Raw genomic sequence first — 18,541 nt, 5'->3', positions numbered from 1 at the left:
GGGAGACTCACCTCGTCAGGTTCTGGTTGTTCTTCCACAGCACTTTGACCGTGATTATGATGAATATAACAATATTAGTGATGAGGATAATGGTTACAGGGATGATGAATGACCACAAAAATGGACTTTTTACAAAATTATCACTCTCAGGAATGGCCAGCCAGCAGCTGTAGAGGAAAACAAATTATTTCAGCAGACCAAGAAAAGAGCCAATGTTAATTCCTTTTGTTATTTAACATTATTGTTGCTCATGGAACGGATGTCCCTGATAATAATATCCATTGGCGTCTTGCACATCTGGGGTCATTTACAATAATTCAGCCCATTAGAAAAGTTGTCCCTATCACAATTTCCTATGAGTCAATATGCACCAGGTAAGTCACTGAGTCAGGCAGACCTCAACTATTTGTTAATCTTCTTGTTGCTGCTTTCATTCTGGAGAGATGAAACCCCAGTCTTGGGGCATGCTAGGTAATAGCTCTTCTACTGAGGTGTGATTTGAATCAGAAATGTTGCCAGAAGCTCAGGTATTGACCTCTTGGCTCCCAGTCGGTGGCACTGTTTAGGAAGGTTGTGGAACTTTAGAAGACCGAGCCTTGCAGGAGGAAGAGAATCAGTGGAGGTGGGCTTTAAGGTTTCATAGCCTGGCTTTACTTCCTGTTCTTTCTCTACTTCTTGTGTGTAGAAGAAATGCCGTGTGTATTTCCTGTTCTGTGTCTTTCAGAGTGGTCTCTGCTGCTGCTGCCACCCATGCCTTCTCAGCCAGGATGAACTGTTTCCCCATGCAACATAAAGCAAAATAAACCTTTCTCCCCTAAGCAGATTTTCGTAAAGGTATTCTATCACAGTCACAGAAAAGGACGTAATACATGTCCTCCGAAACCCACAGTCTTGCAATTAGATGCTGCTCCTGTCACGTATGAGGGATTTAACTTTAGGCAAGCTATTACTATTATTATACCTTTGGATATGTAGCTTATCCTGACTTCTAATATGAAAGGTACAAATGGCTGTACCATATTTCCAGCTCCAAAATTCACCAGTGTTTTGCAAGTATCCTTACAGATTTAGGCTACACAAACACTAGCAAATACACAGTTTCCTTAATGCTTTTAAAACAAATGACAGCATTCAATTAATGTTTCTGGAACTCACTTAGCATATCTTGGAGATTACTGGAGAATATAAAAAGAAACTTTGTTAATTTAGCATTATATGTAGTCCTCTATTACTTTGATATTACGTAACTTAAAGAATTTCCTATTGCTAGTTATTGGGGTGTGTGTGTGTGTGTGTGTGTGTGTGTGTGTGTGTGTACTTGTATGTATAGGTACATGCCTATGGAGGCCAGAGGATAACCATGTGACTGAATTAGTTAGACTGACCCATGAGCCTTAGGGATCTACCTGCCTCAGCTTCCCAGGCATGGAGATTGCAAGTACATGCCACCACATCTGCCTTTCCACCCAGGAGCTTGGGACCTGCACTCCGATCCCATGCTTACACAGCAAACTGAAATGCTTCCCCAGTCCTCTGATAGATATTTAAAAGTCTTAATACTCAAAAAGAGTTTTCAAAAGTTAAGCCCATTGTGCTGTTCTGTTTTACAGATTGTCTATCAAGATCTTTGTTTTGATGAAGAATTTTGGATGGGTTTTGTTCTTTTCATTTCTTATCTAAGTTGAAAATGATGTGGCCACCTCATAATATTGTTGAAATAATTTATTCACTTAAAAACCTTTAGAGAGAAGATACTATGTACCAAATGGTCTTTTAGATAGCAAGGACTTAACAGTAAAAAAAAAAAACTCCATAATTTAGTGAGTAAATATTTTAGTTTAGAGATACAGATAAAACAAAAAATAAGACTGATAATATGCTAGGTAGTGATGAGCATTGGAGATAAAATATAATGTGAGCAATCAGTCTAATAATGAGTGTGTGTGTGTGTGTGTGTGTGTGTGTACAGGGGAGGGTTTCAATTTAATAGAGTGGTTGGGGGAAACTCTCACAGAAAAATACTACTTGAGCAAAAACCTGAAGCTGATGAGGAGGGAGAGTATTCTAAGCAGAGACTGCATCATGTCCAAAGGCCCTGAGGTAGCAGCTTTAGAAACAGAGGTTGGTGTGGCTCGGAACACTTGAGTAAGTGAATGAAGCTTTTGGAAAGATACAAACTATACTGCGGCTTTGCGGGCACTTGCTTGCATTCTGGATGAGGTGGTGAGACATGAAATGATGCTCTTTAGGTTTAAAAAGTGTTACTCCAGGTGCAGTGATGAGAGCGTGACTTGAGCAAAAGTAGGGAATCCTCTGGAGCTTATTGTATTGCGAGGGGTGTGCAATAAAAGAAATGTCCAAGAAACAGCCATGGCTGAAGATTGTTTAAAAGTAAGGAGAAAGACCAGGATGATGGCACACACTTGCATTCTTAATCCTTGGGAGACAGAAGCAGAAAGAGCAGGAGTTCTAGAGCATCCTTGGCTCCATTAGAACTTCAAGGCCTGTGGATCCTATCTTGATAAAGTAAAAAGAAAGAGCTGAATGACAGTTTGACTGCTGAGTGGAGGAGGATTCTGGGTGGTATCATTGTTCTGAGCAGTTTTCAGAGGAAAGACAAGGAGGCGGTAGCAGACACAACAGCAGGCTATGGACAAAAATCACCAAGGACTGGAGAGATGGCTCAGGAGTTGAGGGCTAGTCTTACAGATGTCTGGGTTTGGTTTTTAGCCACTACACTATACAATCTCTATAACTCCAGCTCCAACAAATCCAGCCTCTACATGTATCTGTATACACAACAATGACTGGGTGTCCAAAGGACTGTCTGGCTTATTCACAGACACACAAATAGACTCTTTTTCTTAATTAAGCATGAAAATTAACCAGCAAGCCCATCTGGCTTGCACCTGTGCAGGCTTTGTGCGTGCTGCCACTAAGTCAGTTTTCTCTAGCGGAATCTCAGTGGGTTTATCAACTGCACTCCCCAGGCAGGCCCCATGCCCAGGAAAAGTTGGTCAACAAATTCAGTGGTATTTTTGAGAGCTTTGGTTTTGATTTTTTTGTTTGTTTGTTTTTCTTATTGGCCATTTTTTTTTGCTTTGATTTTTCAGTTTCTGTAGTCTTTTTTGTCTGCTTGTTTGTGGGTTCTGTGTGTGTTTCTTGTTTATTTTGTTTTGTTTTTATTTCTTGTTGAGAGAAAGAGAGAGAACAAGAACACTAAGTTGGGTGGGTGGGTGGGCAGGAATGTTCTGGGAGGGTTCGAAGAGGGAAGAAACATAATCAAAATATATTGCAGACAATTGTTTTGGAAAAAATATAACCAGAAGCCTATTACATATTTGGCTTTCAATTTCTATTCATTTTCTTTTCTCTGGAGGTACAACATTATGATATATGACAAAGAAGTTTTAAATTTAAAGTCCCTCTTCAACTAAAGCAGAGGATGAAAATAGAATTTTCCTTTCTGGCACATATTTTCCGGTAGGTGCCGGCATCTAAGTGTGTGTCTCTTCCAGGTCTTTCCATCCTTGGTTCACTAGAGATGCTTACAGTCCTTTGGGTCAGTGTACACACAGCAAGTGATGATGCTTCTCCTAACTTGTACCTATGAACACGGCAGTGGGAGCTTTGTATTTAAACTGTAACTGTGATCCTCTGTGGTTGGTTATTTTTCACTCTGTCGGTTTTTTGGGGGAGCTCGCCATCCAGTTCCCAGATAAATCACACACAGAGGTTTATTCTTACTTGTAAATACTCAGCCTTAGATTGGCTTGTTGCTAGCTTTCCTTAACTTAAATGATCCCATCTATATGTTGCCTATGGACTTTTAAAAATCTTTTCTTACTTCAGTATATCTTACTTTTACTTTAACTGCGTGGCTGGCTGTGTGGCTGGGTGACTGGCCCCTGGAGGTCTCCTCCTTCTCTCATTTCTTGATCTTCTATTCACACATCTCTCCTTCTATGTATTCTCTCTGCCTGCCAGCCCCGATTATCCTTTCTTATGCCCAGCTATTGGCCCTACAGCTCCTTATTAGACCAATCAGGTGTTTTAGACAGGCACAGTAACACAGCTTCACAGAGTTAAACAAATGCAACGTAAAAGAATGCAATATATCTTTGCATCATTAAACACATGTTCCACAGCATAAACAAAAGTAACACATCTTAAATTAATATTCCACAATCCAATCCTCAATTCATAGATGAAAGGAAAGGGATGATAGACATCTTTAGGATAAACTTTGCACATCCTCAGCATTTTATTTAGAGACAGACCCACTCTGTTAAAGGTGGGCATGCCTGTTGGTTTATTAGTTCATTACAGACTTGAACATCATCTCAGTTTTATCACAGGCCATTCAGATTAGCAATACGATTTTCAACCGTGTGAAATGATAATGTCCCAGTTCCAATGATTAATTTCAACCCTCTCCCCATCAGAGAGTGGGATACAGCCCTTCTGATGACGGAACATTTCAACCCTCTCCCCATCAGAGAGTGGGATACGGCCCTTCTGATGACGGAACAGAGAACTGGGGTAGTGCATCAAGAAGAATGTGGCCTGCGCTACATCTGTTCCTTCACTAGACTTACACGGAGAAGCAACAGGTCGGGGCCTCGGGTCAGATGGATAGAACTGGGTTCTGTGAGGTAACACACGAGACATCGAGGAGATGCTAGTGGAAGAATAACTCAGGGAAACCACAGCAGCCCTTCCTCTTTCTCAGGAGATGAAGGAATGTGACGCCGACGGCACGTGTGTATGGCAGAGGCAGTAGGATGACCGGGATGATCTCATTACCATCCTTTCCTCTCCTCCAATCGTCAATCAGCAGTGGCCTAGAGCCATCCTCATCATCTAACCCCGTGCCAAGCAGAGGATCTGCTGTAAATTATTGATAGCCCAGTGTGAATACACTCAAGCAAGCTGGCTTCTCTCGCAGCTTTCATAGAAATGGATCTAGCCGTTTGCCTGGGTTACAATAAGAAATTAATAATGGGTACCTCTCCCATGATATACTTGTACCTCTTACATCTAACAGTGAGATTTAAACTTTAAAACTTAAAATAACAATAAAATCTAATTAAACAGAAAGTCTAGGCTGAGGACTCTAGCCAGGCAGTCAGCCCTTCAGGCAGTCCTCCAGCTGCCACAAGCAGGTAAATCTCTTGACACCATAGTCTTCCCTCGGGTCATCAAGTGCCCTTAGGACAAACTGGTTTTCAGGTGGGTGGGGATAGGAATGGCAGGGGGTCACAAGAGAAGGAAGGATGAAGTTCAGGGCGGCTGCTGTCTGGTGGGAGAAACACAAGGACAGCGTGGAGCCTCTGTTCAGCTCAGCTCAACTTTCCTCTCCTCACATAAAACTGTTCCAATAAGAACAGTTAATTGTCCATGCTGGTGGCCTAGCAAGAATCTGTGGTCCAGGAAACATTACCATGAAATAGTCATCCCAGCTATGTTTAACATGAGGAGTTCATCTGCATGAGAGAGTGCTTTGTGAGTTATTAAGTGATTCCAGGGTTGGTTGACATCCTGCAGAACAACCCCTGAGCAAAATCACTCTAACCACGATCCCCGTTCTAGAGGAAGGAACCAAGACTCAGGGCTACTAAGGATCATAACTATGATTTTAGATGATTTTCTCACTAACTAAGAGGATATAATTTTAATATGAGAAACTTCAGATTTATAAGATCAAACAGTGGATATTTCTTTTTTCAGGAATTATCACAGGAAATTTCTGTGTCATCCTATCGAAAATATGGTGTATTCTTTGAGAACATAAAATACCCATTACAAAATAGGGCATTTATAAAGTGAAACTTGGAGACACTTGGAATTAATATCAATGAATTCCTATACTTTTATGTCAAAGAAGTTTAAAGAGATAAAACTTACATTTGCTCTTGCCGATAGTCTAACTCCCAGTGCGACTTGTCTCCACTCTGGGCATAAACAATCCCCACCGTTACACCCACGACTATAGCTGGAACTCCTAAGAGACAAAGACAGGCGAGGAGTTAATAGTTTGTCCAGGGTGGAAATTAATTATCAAAGACTTCAGGTAAATTATACAGCTGACCTCTTAAGTTGCATGCTTTCTCCTCTTTGAACAAACTACTGATCGATGAGTAGAAGGAGATTAAAAGCTGACAGATTTTTTTTTTAAATTCTAATTTCTTTTTATTGATAAAATGTAGAATTTAAAAATGCTTAAACTGTTTGTTTTTCATGACACTTTGATTTATACAGGAGTTACTTCCCAAAAAATGTTACCCATAGCTGGATTGAAAGAGTATTTGGGAAATGTGGCAATGTGGTTTGCATAAGTATTCCACATTACAAGTCTACTGGGGATCCAAAGGGATTTGCCTTTGTGGAGTTTGAAACAAAAGAGCAAGCAGCAAAAGCCACTGAGGTATGTCTGTAGGGCCCATTGTGAACTGGCAGCCAAAGAATCCGGTCCTCTGCTTGGAGGCCGAACAGATAAAAAATCTGTTCTCTCTCTCTCTCTCTCTCTCTCTCTCTCTCTCTCTCTCTCTCTCTCTTTCTCTCTCTCTTTTAGCGTTGTTTCTGTATACCAACCCTATCTTATTGTTCATTTCTCTGTATTTCCGACCACAATGTTCATCACCAAATGTCTGACGTCCTCTTTTACTTGAACAATTTAGAGTTTCGCTGAGACAATTCTTCCTTTTGTCTTTGCTGGGACACAATATAGCTATCAAGAATTCTTCCTTAACAAGACACTCTGATTACTTTCTGGGAAACACTCCCATTTCAATATTTAGGAGATTAATTGCATATGTTCTAAATCTAGCGTAAATTAATAAAAGGATATTTTTTAAAAAATCAACCTCTTTAATTTAGCTTATACTATGTCTGGTATAGCAGTCTTGATCCCTCACTAAAGAAAAGGCTACTAGACAGAAATAGTGTTTAGTGATTATTCCATTTGCCCCCTACCTTTAATTATTAGCCCTCCAATGGGTGTTTGTTTATGTTAAACAATCGCAACAGTGTAACGAAGCGAAATGACTGAACAGGCGTTGATGCAAACACTTACCCCATCCAACTAATGAGATGATAGCAATGAAATGCGGAGGCAAGGGCTTCATGGTTCTGATCAGAAGGAAGTAGAGCTGCGTGGCGCTGAGTCCGTTCCAGGTGAATGTTACCAACAGAAAATAGTGGAGGAATGCAGCCACAGCTGTGCAGGAGGGGTTCGGGGTGTCCACCGTGTCTCGCGCAGGTATTTCATTGTTGTCAGGGTTATTATTACTAGTGGTGCCAGCCTCACTTATCACTAAGTTCTTATTGGAGTTTTCAATTCCAAACACAAAGAGGAGGTTAAAAATCAACATTGATGTACACAAACTGACCAACACCCAGGTTACTGAGGTTTTTCTGATTTTCCTAAAAGTAAAGAAAATAAAAAATTATGTGGAACTACGTGATAGGTGAAAGCAAATCAACTGAAAAAAAAAAAAAAACAACCCATCAGGACTGAAAAGATGTCTCGATTGCAGAGGACCCAGGTTCAGTTCCCAGCAGTCAATGCTGATTCCCAGCTCAGTAACTCCAGTTCCAGGGGAAATCTGATGCCCTCTTATGGCCTCTGTGGGTATTGCTTGCATGTTGTGTCCTTAAATACATGTAGGCAAAGCACTCACACATACAAAAGATAGAAAATAAACAAAAAAATTCACAATCCTCAGAGAAACTATGAAGGAATAAATAAATGTGTTGCTCAACATAAGTCCAGTCAAGACCTGGTGGGCCTTCTGGCAAACCTTCCTTCTCTACAAAGCAGTGAATTGGGCGGATGCGTTAAGGAACCGCTGCATACTGATTAAGAAGAAATGACCTCTAATCTCTGAAGTCAGTGGGCAGTGAGCCCTAACTCCTAGTATTTGTGCCCTTTAGCGTCCTTTCCCAGGGCTGTCCTTGCCTTGATTTAATTAACAGAATGTAACTAAAGTCTGGTGGCCAAGGCTGACTTATCCGTTGGGTACCATGATGCTCGAATCCTTCTTCCATATTTTTTATTACCCTGAACAAAGGTCAATTCAAAGAAAAATAAAAAATGGAAGTCTAGGTCTGAAGATGCTAATATACTTATTTTATATCAATAAAGTCATTAAGTTTTTTAATTTTTAAAGTTTTTTTTTTAAATTTTTATTTGTTTGTTTGTTTACTTACTTTTAGGAAAATCCCACAGAGTTCAAGTTGCCTTGGGTCCCAGCACAGTCTCCTTGTCAACTTTCTTCCTGTGCTCCTAGGAATTCTCACCCACCATGGGGAAAACCCACTATCCTGCTAAAGAACCTACCCAGACATTCTCTGGGCCTACATACATAGAGAAAGATCCAGCTGTTCTGATACCCTAGAGCAGTGGTTCTCAACCTGTGGGTTGTGACCCCTCAGAGATCACATATCAGATATATCCTGCAAGTCAATTAATAATAGTATCAAAATTACAGTTACAAAGTAATAAGGAAATAGTTTTATGGTTGGGAGTCACCACAACTTGAGAAAGTGTATAAAAGGGTCGCAGCATTGGGAAGGTTGAGTACCAGTGTTCTAGAGAAATCTCCAGGGCACTCAGCCCAGCTACTGTCTGACGGCCATCTCCCCGGGGAGCTTAGCTAGACCACACTAGCCATAGTCTTGAGGGGTAATACATGGTTTGATATCCCTGAGCTTGGACAGCTGCAAACATATACAAAGGTTATAGGGAGAAGGGCCTTTACACAGCATTTTCTCCCTCAAAATAGGACATTACAAATTAATAGATGAACCCATGTAGTGGCATTTCAAATGTATTTCAATAAATAAAGGCTGCCTGAAGATCTGAGAGTAAAACAGTCCCCCTGGTTAGCCTTACAGACCAGATTATGGTAACACACACCTTTAATCCTAGTAGCCACACTAGTTGCCATAGAAACTGGGTGGTACATGCCTTTAATGATGGTGGTGCACGCCTTTCATCCCATCCCTAGAGGGAAATATAAACTGGGGGAAGATAGCTCTCAGACACAGTCTCCTGAGATTCCAGGAGGCAAGATTTCTGTTTCAGACTGAGGTCGAGGTAAGAGCCAGTGGCTGGCTGTTTTGCTTTTCATATCTTCAGGCTGAACCCCAATTTCTGACCCTGAGTTTTTGTTAATCATGCTTCAAACCCATGTTTGAATGTAGAGAAAAGTTTCATGTTTGTAGCCAATGTTTATTTTTAAAATCACCTGTAAATTTTACAGTACTGCCAAATATACTCTTAAAAGCTAAAAATACAATAGTATAACACATTTAAAAGAAACTGTTAGGCTACTTTGCTAATGTTTTATTTAAAGAGCAGATCTCCAACAGTTTTGTAGCCTGGTCTGTTTGTGGGACCCCGGCAGTGGGACCAGGATCTATCCCTAGTGCGTGAACTGGTTTTTTTTTTGGAGGGGGGTGGTTTGAGACAGGGTTTCTCTGTAGCTTTGGAGCCTGTCCTGGAACTAGCTCTTGTAGACCAGGCTGGTCTCGAACTCCCAGAGATCCGCCTGCCTCTGCCTCCCGAGTGCTGGGATTAAAGGCGTGCGCCACCACCACCCGGCATGAACTGGCTTTTTGAAGCTTATTCCATATAGTGGGATGCCTTGCTCGGCCTTGATGCTGCAGGGGGAGTGTTGGTCTAACCTCAGCTGAATGTGCCAGGCTTTGTTGACACCCCATGGGAGGCTTTACCCTTTCTTAGGAGTGGGTGAGGCTGGGTTGGGGGAGAGAAGGGAGGGGAGGAAGGAAGGGAGGGGAAGTGGTTGATATGTAAGATGAATAAAATAAAAAGAGCTGATCTCCCATAAACCTGTAAAATTAGGCAAACATGTTTTAAATTTGTTTCATATTGCTACTGGAGCTATTTTCTTTTTGAGTAGACTGATGATTATTGCCTGTGACATCTATAGGACAGAGTCACATGTCTTTTCCACAAGTTAGAATTCTCTTTCCACATAGCACCTCTGAAGGACAAGAGTTCCAGGGTCATACTTTGGGAAATTTTTGCTGATTGCTAAAAGGTCACTATGTTCTAATTTCCCTTTTACCATAAATATGCCCAGAGTTCCAGCATTTGAAGATGGAAATTCTAGGTGCAGAAATTGCTCTGCAGAAACCACTCCTTTGTGCTCAAGTCCCAATTCCTATTTTCCTAGTGTGTTTGCTCTAAAAGAAAAAGATTTTGCTCTGATTTTATCTACAGGCTAGCCATGCTTACCAGCAACTTTTAGAAGGCGATACGGTCATGTTTGTGTTCCCGTCAGTCTGTGTGTGCATGATGTGCAATGTGGTGTGAAGAAGTATGTAGAATATGTATGTGATATGTTTGCATGCTCTGGTACATGGATGTGTCCTGTACTGGCCAACACATGCATCTTCAGGCTGGCAAAGGAGCCTGATATTCTGTCTATCATTAACATGTGCACTGTTTTCCTTCTTCTTTGACGGTAGTTATAGCCTTGTGCCCTCTCCAGTGGCATTTGGCAGTCCTGTGGATCCTATGGCATTTAGTCCTGTACCAGGGAAGACTGTTCAGTGTCCTTTCATTCTTTCCAGGCTTTCTAGACTTAGAGATCTCCCCAATAGTTGTCTTTCTGGATCTATCCTAGATGTTACAGTTCTACTATCTAGACATACTTTATTATCCTTACCCTGTAATTTAATGTGATCAAATCTACCCATTTTATAGCCTGTATGGTTTCCTAATATTCCACCACAACCACTGAGTCCTTTGATTTCTCCACTGACAGAATTCAGTCCATTAGATATGGTAGTTAGATTTTCTTGATCATTGATTCTTTTTACATATTTTAAGATGTTTAGTAATAAAAGCTGCAAAGTGTCTTCAGAGAAATCATTGTATAGAAAAGTAGCATGAGGGGCTAGTGAAAGGGCTCCAGGCTACAGGCCTTTCTACCAAATCTCATAATCTGAGTTATAGGCACAGTAGAAGGGGAGCATGATTCCCACAAATTGTCCTCTGTCCTCCGCATACATGCAGTGGAATGCTCCTTCCAATAAAACTAACATTAGTTACTGTCTAATTTTGAACCTAAAATATGACCTACATGTAGAACAATAAGTTTTCAAATAGCCTTATCCTTCGCTTAGAATATTGCTATATTCTTCATGTTATTATCATATGGGGATTTATTCAAGAACAAAAAAGTATTTCATTCAATATTTAAAATATCTACAAAATGTTCTCATTATTTTTTAAGATTATATATTCTCATGAATTTTAGTGACAAGTATGATGACCAAATTGGGGTAGGAAAAGTGAACAAAAGCAAACATACCTAATAACAAATGGAAGGGGTAATGTTTTAGGTGGAAAAAAGCTAGTTGTACAGCAGTTACATAGTGAGCTGAGTAATTATCCGTCTAACTGCAGTGCTGGAAGCAATGCAAATGAATGGACAGCTATGAGAGCTGTTTAATTTCCCCCATCAAACTGGGAAGTACACAGCACATGCTTTCACTCCAACACGCTTGTCACAGCCTACAACTATATATTTCACTTTGCACATATCTGTATAGTCTCTTGTTTATCCCCGGAAATTTAAGACAGGAATCTAACCTTGCTTATCATTTGCTATTTAGCTTCTGACATGGTGTTTGGCAGCAGTAATAAGTCAATTAATTACTATCAAGAGATATTAATGAACCAATAAAAAACTCATTTAGTGTGAAGCGTGAAGGAAAAAGCAATTTTACTCTCAAGAATGACAAGTGATGGAGCGGAGAAACTGAAAGATGAGTCCAATCATTTTGCTGTCATCAAAATGAGACAGACTTAAAGTGTGGTAGAAACATGGCAAAATGGCCTAAAGAGTTCGTTGTGACTTTTTATTCGTGCATCGCCAAGTAACACAGGAAGCATAAAAGAGTATGAAATCATCAATGCGATCTCGCTCTAATAAGGATCCCTGTGGATCTCACCAGGATCACCGTGGGAGAGATAGTTGGAAAACAGAAGGATATTGAATATTCTCAAATTCACGCTGTAAGAATAACCTGTTATTTACACACCGGGAAAATGAACTGCGATGATACAGAAATCTCACAGTTACCCATTAAACATCACTGAAACTTACAACCAATAGCAGCAGGACTGCGACCACGTACCCCTTGTGGAGTCACCCTGAGATGAGCCAATGACATAGGATTTACTCTACCAATCCTTAACCTCAATCAAACAGTGAGGAGAATGTCAAACAGATCCTAAATCAAAGAGCAGTCTTCAAAATAACTGTCCTGGACACTTCAAAGACTTTAGTGTCATAAATGACCACAACAAACAAAAAAGAAAAAGGAATTGTTAAAGGCTAAAGGTGAATAAAGTATCATGGTAGTAAATTAATTTAGAGAAATATACCCAGCTGTAATAGACTACTGGGTGAACGGAGATGTTTGATTGCAGATTGCATATTTTTTTTTTCAGATTGCATAATTTTAAATTTCATAGATTACAATTTCAGAGTGAGGATAGAGAACATAGAGTGTTGCTCTCTGGAGATGCACAGCTGAAGAATTTAAAGATGATAGTCTTATGTGCAGTCTAGTTCCCCAAAATTTCTGGGGAAAAGTTGAAAAAAACATAAAATGTTAAGAATTGGCAAATGTCGTTGGGGTTTACAAGGATATTCAGTTTCCTGTTTCTGCTTTGCTATAGACTTTATTTGTTAAGTAAAACAATCTGGATTATAATAATTATAAATAACAAAATCTATATAGTTAAATTGGACACACATCTAAGATATAATTGAGAAGGAATTTAGTGGGGAGAATTGATTCTAGAGAAATGGTGAATTCACCTTGGTGCAACTTGGGTGAGGGAGGAGAACCAGACTTGCATATTCGATAGGTCAATTTATTTCATAGTTTTATAAAGTTTTCTAAAGGCCCAGTATGGTGCTTAGCCCTGGGGAGCCAGGGTGAAAACAAAGCAAAGCACAGTGACAAGGGAACCAGATGAGGCCCTTGTCTTTCTTGTACTGCAGGCTGTAACTACAATGATAAAACCCCTTGAAGGATGCAAAATTAGATGTTCAGTGGAAAAATAAGGTGAAAAGAATTATGTTTGTAAGTATTTATTTAAAATTTAAAGTAAGATTTTTTTTTCAGAAACAAACAACTGAGAAACTCAATAACTTTAAACGTTTCACCGTTTGAAAGCTTAAAAATTACTTTCAAGATGTTGTTCAGAAATAAATGGTTTCTTCTTTTGCAATCCAATTTGTCAGACACATTCCTTTTCACATTAGTTTCAGGATCTATGCGCTATGAGCTTATATTGGTTTTGCTGTCAAAACTGTTGTCTTACTTGTAACTGTATGTTTACTGTGACTTTATCTCAGCCTCTTTGAGATTGTGCCTTCTAGTTTAGAGAAATTAAGTTCTGAGATGAGTGTATCCAGTAAATTACAGGATAGCAGTTTCTCCTGGGAAGAGCACCCTTCCCCTCCCCTCTTACCTGGTGACAATCTGGAATATGATAGTTAGAGCCAGGCCAGCAATGGACAGGGCACAACCAATGTTGGACAATATGTCTAGGGATTCGGGGTACTGATAACCCTTTTTGAAAGTCTGAAAAAAATAATTTGACATAGATTTTTAAATAAACTGGCCTAAGTGCTTAAAATTATTAATATAAGCCAGTATTGTAGAATTACACTGGCTAAAATAACCAACTAGATGCCAAATATGCCTTCTTTTATATAAAGCCCCCTGTACAGGGGAACTTGACCATTGACGGGAGAATGAGCCGATAGGAAAAACATAAAGGACTGAAGAGCGATCTCTTTCCCACCTATCAGCAAGAACAGCAACTTGGACAGCTCCAATAGAAAACATTCCCAGAAATCAAAGTGGCCTACATATGGCCAGGTATGTATAAAACGGTTCCTCTCCATGTGGACCTCACTCTTAGTTCATCCCGTGGGATGCATCTTCTCTTTCACACGCATGCATCCTTTCCATGTGTAAAAACACAGTGCTCACCTAAATTTGTCTCTTTCTATCCCAAGACCACATTGCAAACAACAACAATAAATCGTAACTTTATTTATTTATTTAGTGATTTAGTTTTTTCGAGCCAGGGTCTCTCTGTGTAGCTTTGTAGCCTGTCCTGACACTCTCTCTGTAGACCGTGCTGGCCTCGAACTCACAGAGATCTGCTTGTCTCCCCCTCCAAGTGCTGAGATTAAAGGTATGCACCACCACCACCAGCCGGTAGCTTTCTTTCTAGCGTGTTCCTTTTTACACCTACCACTTCACTCATTCCCTGCATTTCCCAATTTTACGATCTACATAACTTATACCTGCTATATAAATTGCACATTCTTACCATCAATACTGCAAAATTGGTTGTGTGGTTGCAGCGGCAACCAAGGAACCCTTCAGTGCTCCTATCCTTTTGGCAGCCATGTGTGTCCCAGTCATTTCTTGAAAAATTCCAGTAGACACAGGCATAAGAGTGAAGCTGGAACTCTCTTCTGTCATACTGTGAATTGATGACATAGTCAATGCTTAATTGGATAGAAAAAACTCTAATAGGATAAGATAGTCCCAAGAGAAATAAGTGCATATTAAGCCTTAATGTCTTCCTTGTAGTCTGAAGGAAGAGCCAGGGCATAAGAAATCAGGTGTGATAGCATACAGCTAGAACCCAAGTACTTATGAAGATGAGGCTGGAGGACTGCTCCAAATTCACGACCACTTAAAGCTATATAGTGATAGTTTGTCTCAAAAACAAACCAAACAATCAACCAATCAAAGAAAGTGTATAAGGGTATAAATCAAATTAATTTACTTTTAACTTAGATTTCCAGAAATTTAGATAAGATTTAAATAATTACTTTAAAAGGCTTTTCAGAGACTTTCTGTAGCGTTTTTCTTATTTTATACCATAGCTAATTTTTTAAAACTAATATATTTTCCATCCTGATCACAGCTTCCCCTCCCTCGTTTCCCACTCCCTCCCTCCTGCAGCATTCCTTCAATCCCCCATCTACCCCCCCTTACTATTCCTTCAGTAAGGGGCAGGTCTCCCAGGGGCTTCAGCAAAGCATGTCATATCAAGATGCCATAAGCAATCACCTCCCCCTGGATTCAGGCTGGGAAAAGCAATCCAGCAGGAGGAATAGGCTCCCAAGAGGCAGCCAAAGCTCCTATTCCCATTGCCAAGAGTCTCACAAATAGACCAAGTTACACAACTGTCACGTATACACAGAGGGCCTAGGTTAAAAACAATGACATCAGGAAATTTGAAGGCAAATGGATAGAACTAGAAAAAAAATCACCCTGAGTAGAGGTAACCTAGATCCAGAATGACAAACATGGTATGTACTCACTTGTAAGTGGATATTAGCTGTAAAGAATAACAGGCTACAATCCACAGACCCAGAGAAGTTAGGTAATAAGGAGGTTTCAAGGGGGGGCACATGGATCTCCAGGGATAGGGCAATAAGAGATCTCATGGTTGGACTTGGGGCAGGTAGGCATGGGAACTTGAAGGATCAGACTCTGAGTGGGCAGAGGGGGAGAAATGACTGGAAAGGGGGCTTGGATCGGGTAAATCCTAATGCAAGGGAAACTTCCTTGAGTCTACAAGGATGGCCCCAGCTAAGACTTCTGGCAGCAGTGGATGCATAGCCTGAACTAGCCATCTCCTAAGATAAGATTTGCAACCACGCGGAGTGACTGATGGAAGCTGATTCAGAGACCCATGGCCAAACATGAGGCTGCGCTCAGAAGTGCTGCTGAAGAGATGGAAGAGGGACTGTGGGACCAGAGACATCAAGGACGTCAGAGGAAAACCAACAGAAAGGGCTAGTCTGGCTCATGGCAACTCTTAGAGTCTGAACCAACAACCAGGGAGCCTGCATGGAACCATAGAACTCTTTTGTCTAAAATATCTCCAGTTTTGTAATTATCTCCAGATTTCTTAAAAATTTCCATTAATGGGGAAACTTACCGCAGGATTAAATACCATTTCCACAGAAACATCTGGGTCTTTATCACTTGAATTTATTTTGCCTGAGATAATTTTTTGACTAAAATCTGATGTAGCAGTGAAAGTTTTTGACTGGAAAAGTTTGTGGTTTTGGTACACTACAAAGCCACATGAATTTTTATCTGTGGAGAAAAATAAACATTAATATTCAACAAATGTACCTGGTAGTGATCAAAAGTAAAATTTTCAAGTCATTGTGGAACTGCATGGTTGCCTCATGTTTGAGTAAAGTACAACAAAAAATAGTTCAGCAGCTGAGCTTTTATTTGATTGCAATACAGTATGGTAATATTACAGTAGGGGTTGTTTATAATTGGTATAGGGTCGGGGGTTGGGGAAAATTTTATAGGCTCAGGGATATCTTTGAAAAAAGGGAAAATTGGATGGAATAATAATAGTGAGTAATAGAGTGAATACTTGTGAATTATTTTTTATAGGCAATTACACTGGTATAGATTCTTATATATTGATACAAAGTTAAATTATATCGAATATTGTATGCATGCATGCTTCTACCTCTGCTTAAAACATTTTTATATATTAATATATATTTATCATATTGCAACATACATTTCTACCACTTATACATTGTTTACATTTTGAAGTCATTGTCCTCATTTGTTTCAGTTGTTATTGTATAATATTCCAATATTTATTTATTTATTATGTATACAATATTCTGTGTATATGCCTGCAGGCCAGAAGAGGGCACCAGACCCCATTATGGATGGTTGTGAGCCACCATGTGGTTGCTGGGAATTGAACTTAGGACCTTTGGAAGTCTTAACCTCTGAACCATCTCTCCAGCCCATATTGTATAATATTCTAATACGAGGTCTTAGTCGTTAAGTTATATAGGTATTAAGGAGTATAGATCAATAGTCATCTATGTTTGTCATACTTATAGTTAGACTAATCAGGTTCTTTAGATACATAGAGATTATATTCTGTATAGATAGATAATCTTCAACCACTTCAAAAGGCTGTAGAATATGGCATTTAAATAACTTAGGATTCTGTTGAAGTGAGACACAATTGCTCCTGGCAGCACCGATCTATTCCCAAGAAAATGTTGAGCACTGAAGACACTCCACTTGGAGCTTGTTTTCTTCTTGGCAAAACTGGCCTTTGGGCAAAGAAATGCCCATGCCTCAACCACTGACAAGATATATAATATCTGGAAATGGATAAGCAGGACTGTGAAATCTTGCCAAGACAGGATAAGATGGTTTTGAAAAATTTCCTGCCTCTGAAAATGGTATGTCAATAATTCTAGGCCTTAGCCAAAGTTGGTTGATTCAACGTTGCAAATGAGACTTTGGGTGATTGCTCAGGTAGCCAGTTATCTCTGTCATTTGTTGCACATTTTGGAAGTTGCTTGATTGCACTTCCTGCTTACTCAAATAATATTATTTCCCTTCTCGGATCTTTGATGGGGTTGAAGACTAGATAATTGTAGTTACTTTCCTCTCATGACTTGGCCATGTTATTTATTATAGAAGACTTAAACTAGTTAGGATAGGATAATTATTGAATATATTTGTTCTTATTGTATATAATTTTGTATTAGGCTTAGAACTCTTTTATTTAAACAAAAGGGGGAGGTGCTATAGGAAGTCTTACAGCTGGTGGTTACCCGCCCACTGGGGCATGGCCTCATACTATATATGCCGAAGTAGAGCATGCATCTGGCTTCTTTTTGGCCTCTCTGTTCTGGTTGTGGGATTAGTTTTCTGATCTCTGTTCAAACAGAGTATTCTTATTTGTGAGTCTACTCCTAAATAACCATGTATTTCTAAAAAAAAAGGATTTAGAAAAAAATTTACTTTTTCATATCTATTTTTGTCTCTATCGTACCTTTCATTGAACATATATGTCTGTATAAATAATGTTTAAGTTTCCCACAATGAATAATAAATTTTCTTGCATTAATCTTTGAAGTTTCTAGGAAGAAGATGGGACCCCACAACAACAACTCCACCTGGTTGCTATGACGTTATGTTGCTGATAGTGCTACTACAAGATCTGTTTTGGGTACCAGCTGCTCAAGATGGTTCCAACTTGGTTAGTTGAAATGGTGCACTTTTTTACACCATTCTAGCCAGACCTCCAAATAGGAACCTCAGAAAAACCCTACCAAATACTCAGAGACTATTTGCAATTATACCAGACAGTAATCTTGGAACTTAACCATCATTTTACTTTCACAGGATCCCATAGAAAGAACATCATCCCTATGGCAGCTGGAAATAATTCTAGAAGATGATGCCCCTTCTCCCAACAAAGTTTGTCTTCAGGGTTAGGGACATCACATACATATCATTACTGAACACAGCCATTGTATCATAACTACCTGCACAAGTAAAACCATGAGAACTAGTGTGTCTCTTTGGGGTTGGCCATCAGGACAGTCTCTAGGCCTTCTGATCTAGTAAATTTTAGAATTCCATCTAAATAAATACCTTAACCCATGTCCAA

General features: G+C 39.7%; 1 protein-coding gene across 1 annotated transcript in view; it reads right to left on the bottom strand.

The window, feature by feature from the left end:
* Adgrg7 (adhesion G protein-coupled receptor G7) overlaps nt 1-18,541 on the bottom strand; it is a 57,415-nt gene that overhangs the window by 9,898 nt on the left and 28,976 nt on the right. Inside the window, exons 9-14 of the mRNA XM_005344953.1 lie at nt 16,025-16,185; nt 14,396-14,551; nt 13,523-13,635; nt 7,076-7,425; nt 5,908-6,004; nt 12-167 (exon numbers count right to left, since the gene is read on the bottom strand). Of these exons, the coding sequence (XP_005345010.1) occupies nt 12-167; nt 5,908-6,004; nt 7,076-7,425; nt 13,523-13,635; nt 14,396-14,551; nt 16,025-16,185 (1,033 nt within the window). The remainder of the gene's footprint in view (nt 1-11; nt 168-5,907; nt 6,005-7,075; nt 7,426-13,522; nt 13,636-14,395; nt 14,552-16,024; nt 16,186-18,541) is intronic.

Source organism: Microtus ochrogaster, chromosome 2 (assembly GCF_000317375.1).
Source record: "Microtus ochrogaster isolate Prairie Vole_2 chromosome 2, MicOch1.0, whole genome shotgun sequence".
NCBI classification, from domain to species: domain Eukaryota; kingdom Metazoa; phylum Chordata; class Mammalia; order Rodentia; family Cricetidae; genus Microtus; species Microtus ochrogaster.
This window is presented reverse-complemented; position numbering and strand designations above follow the sequence as displayed.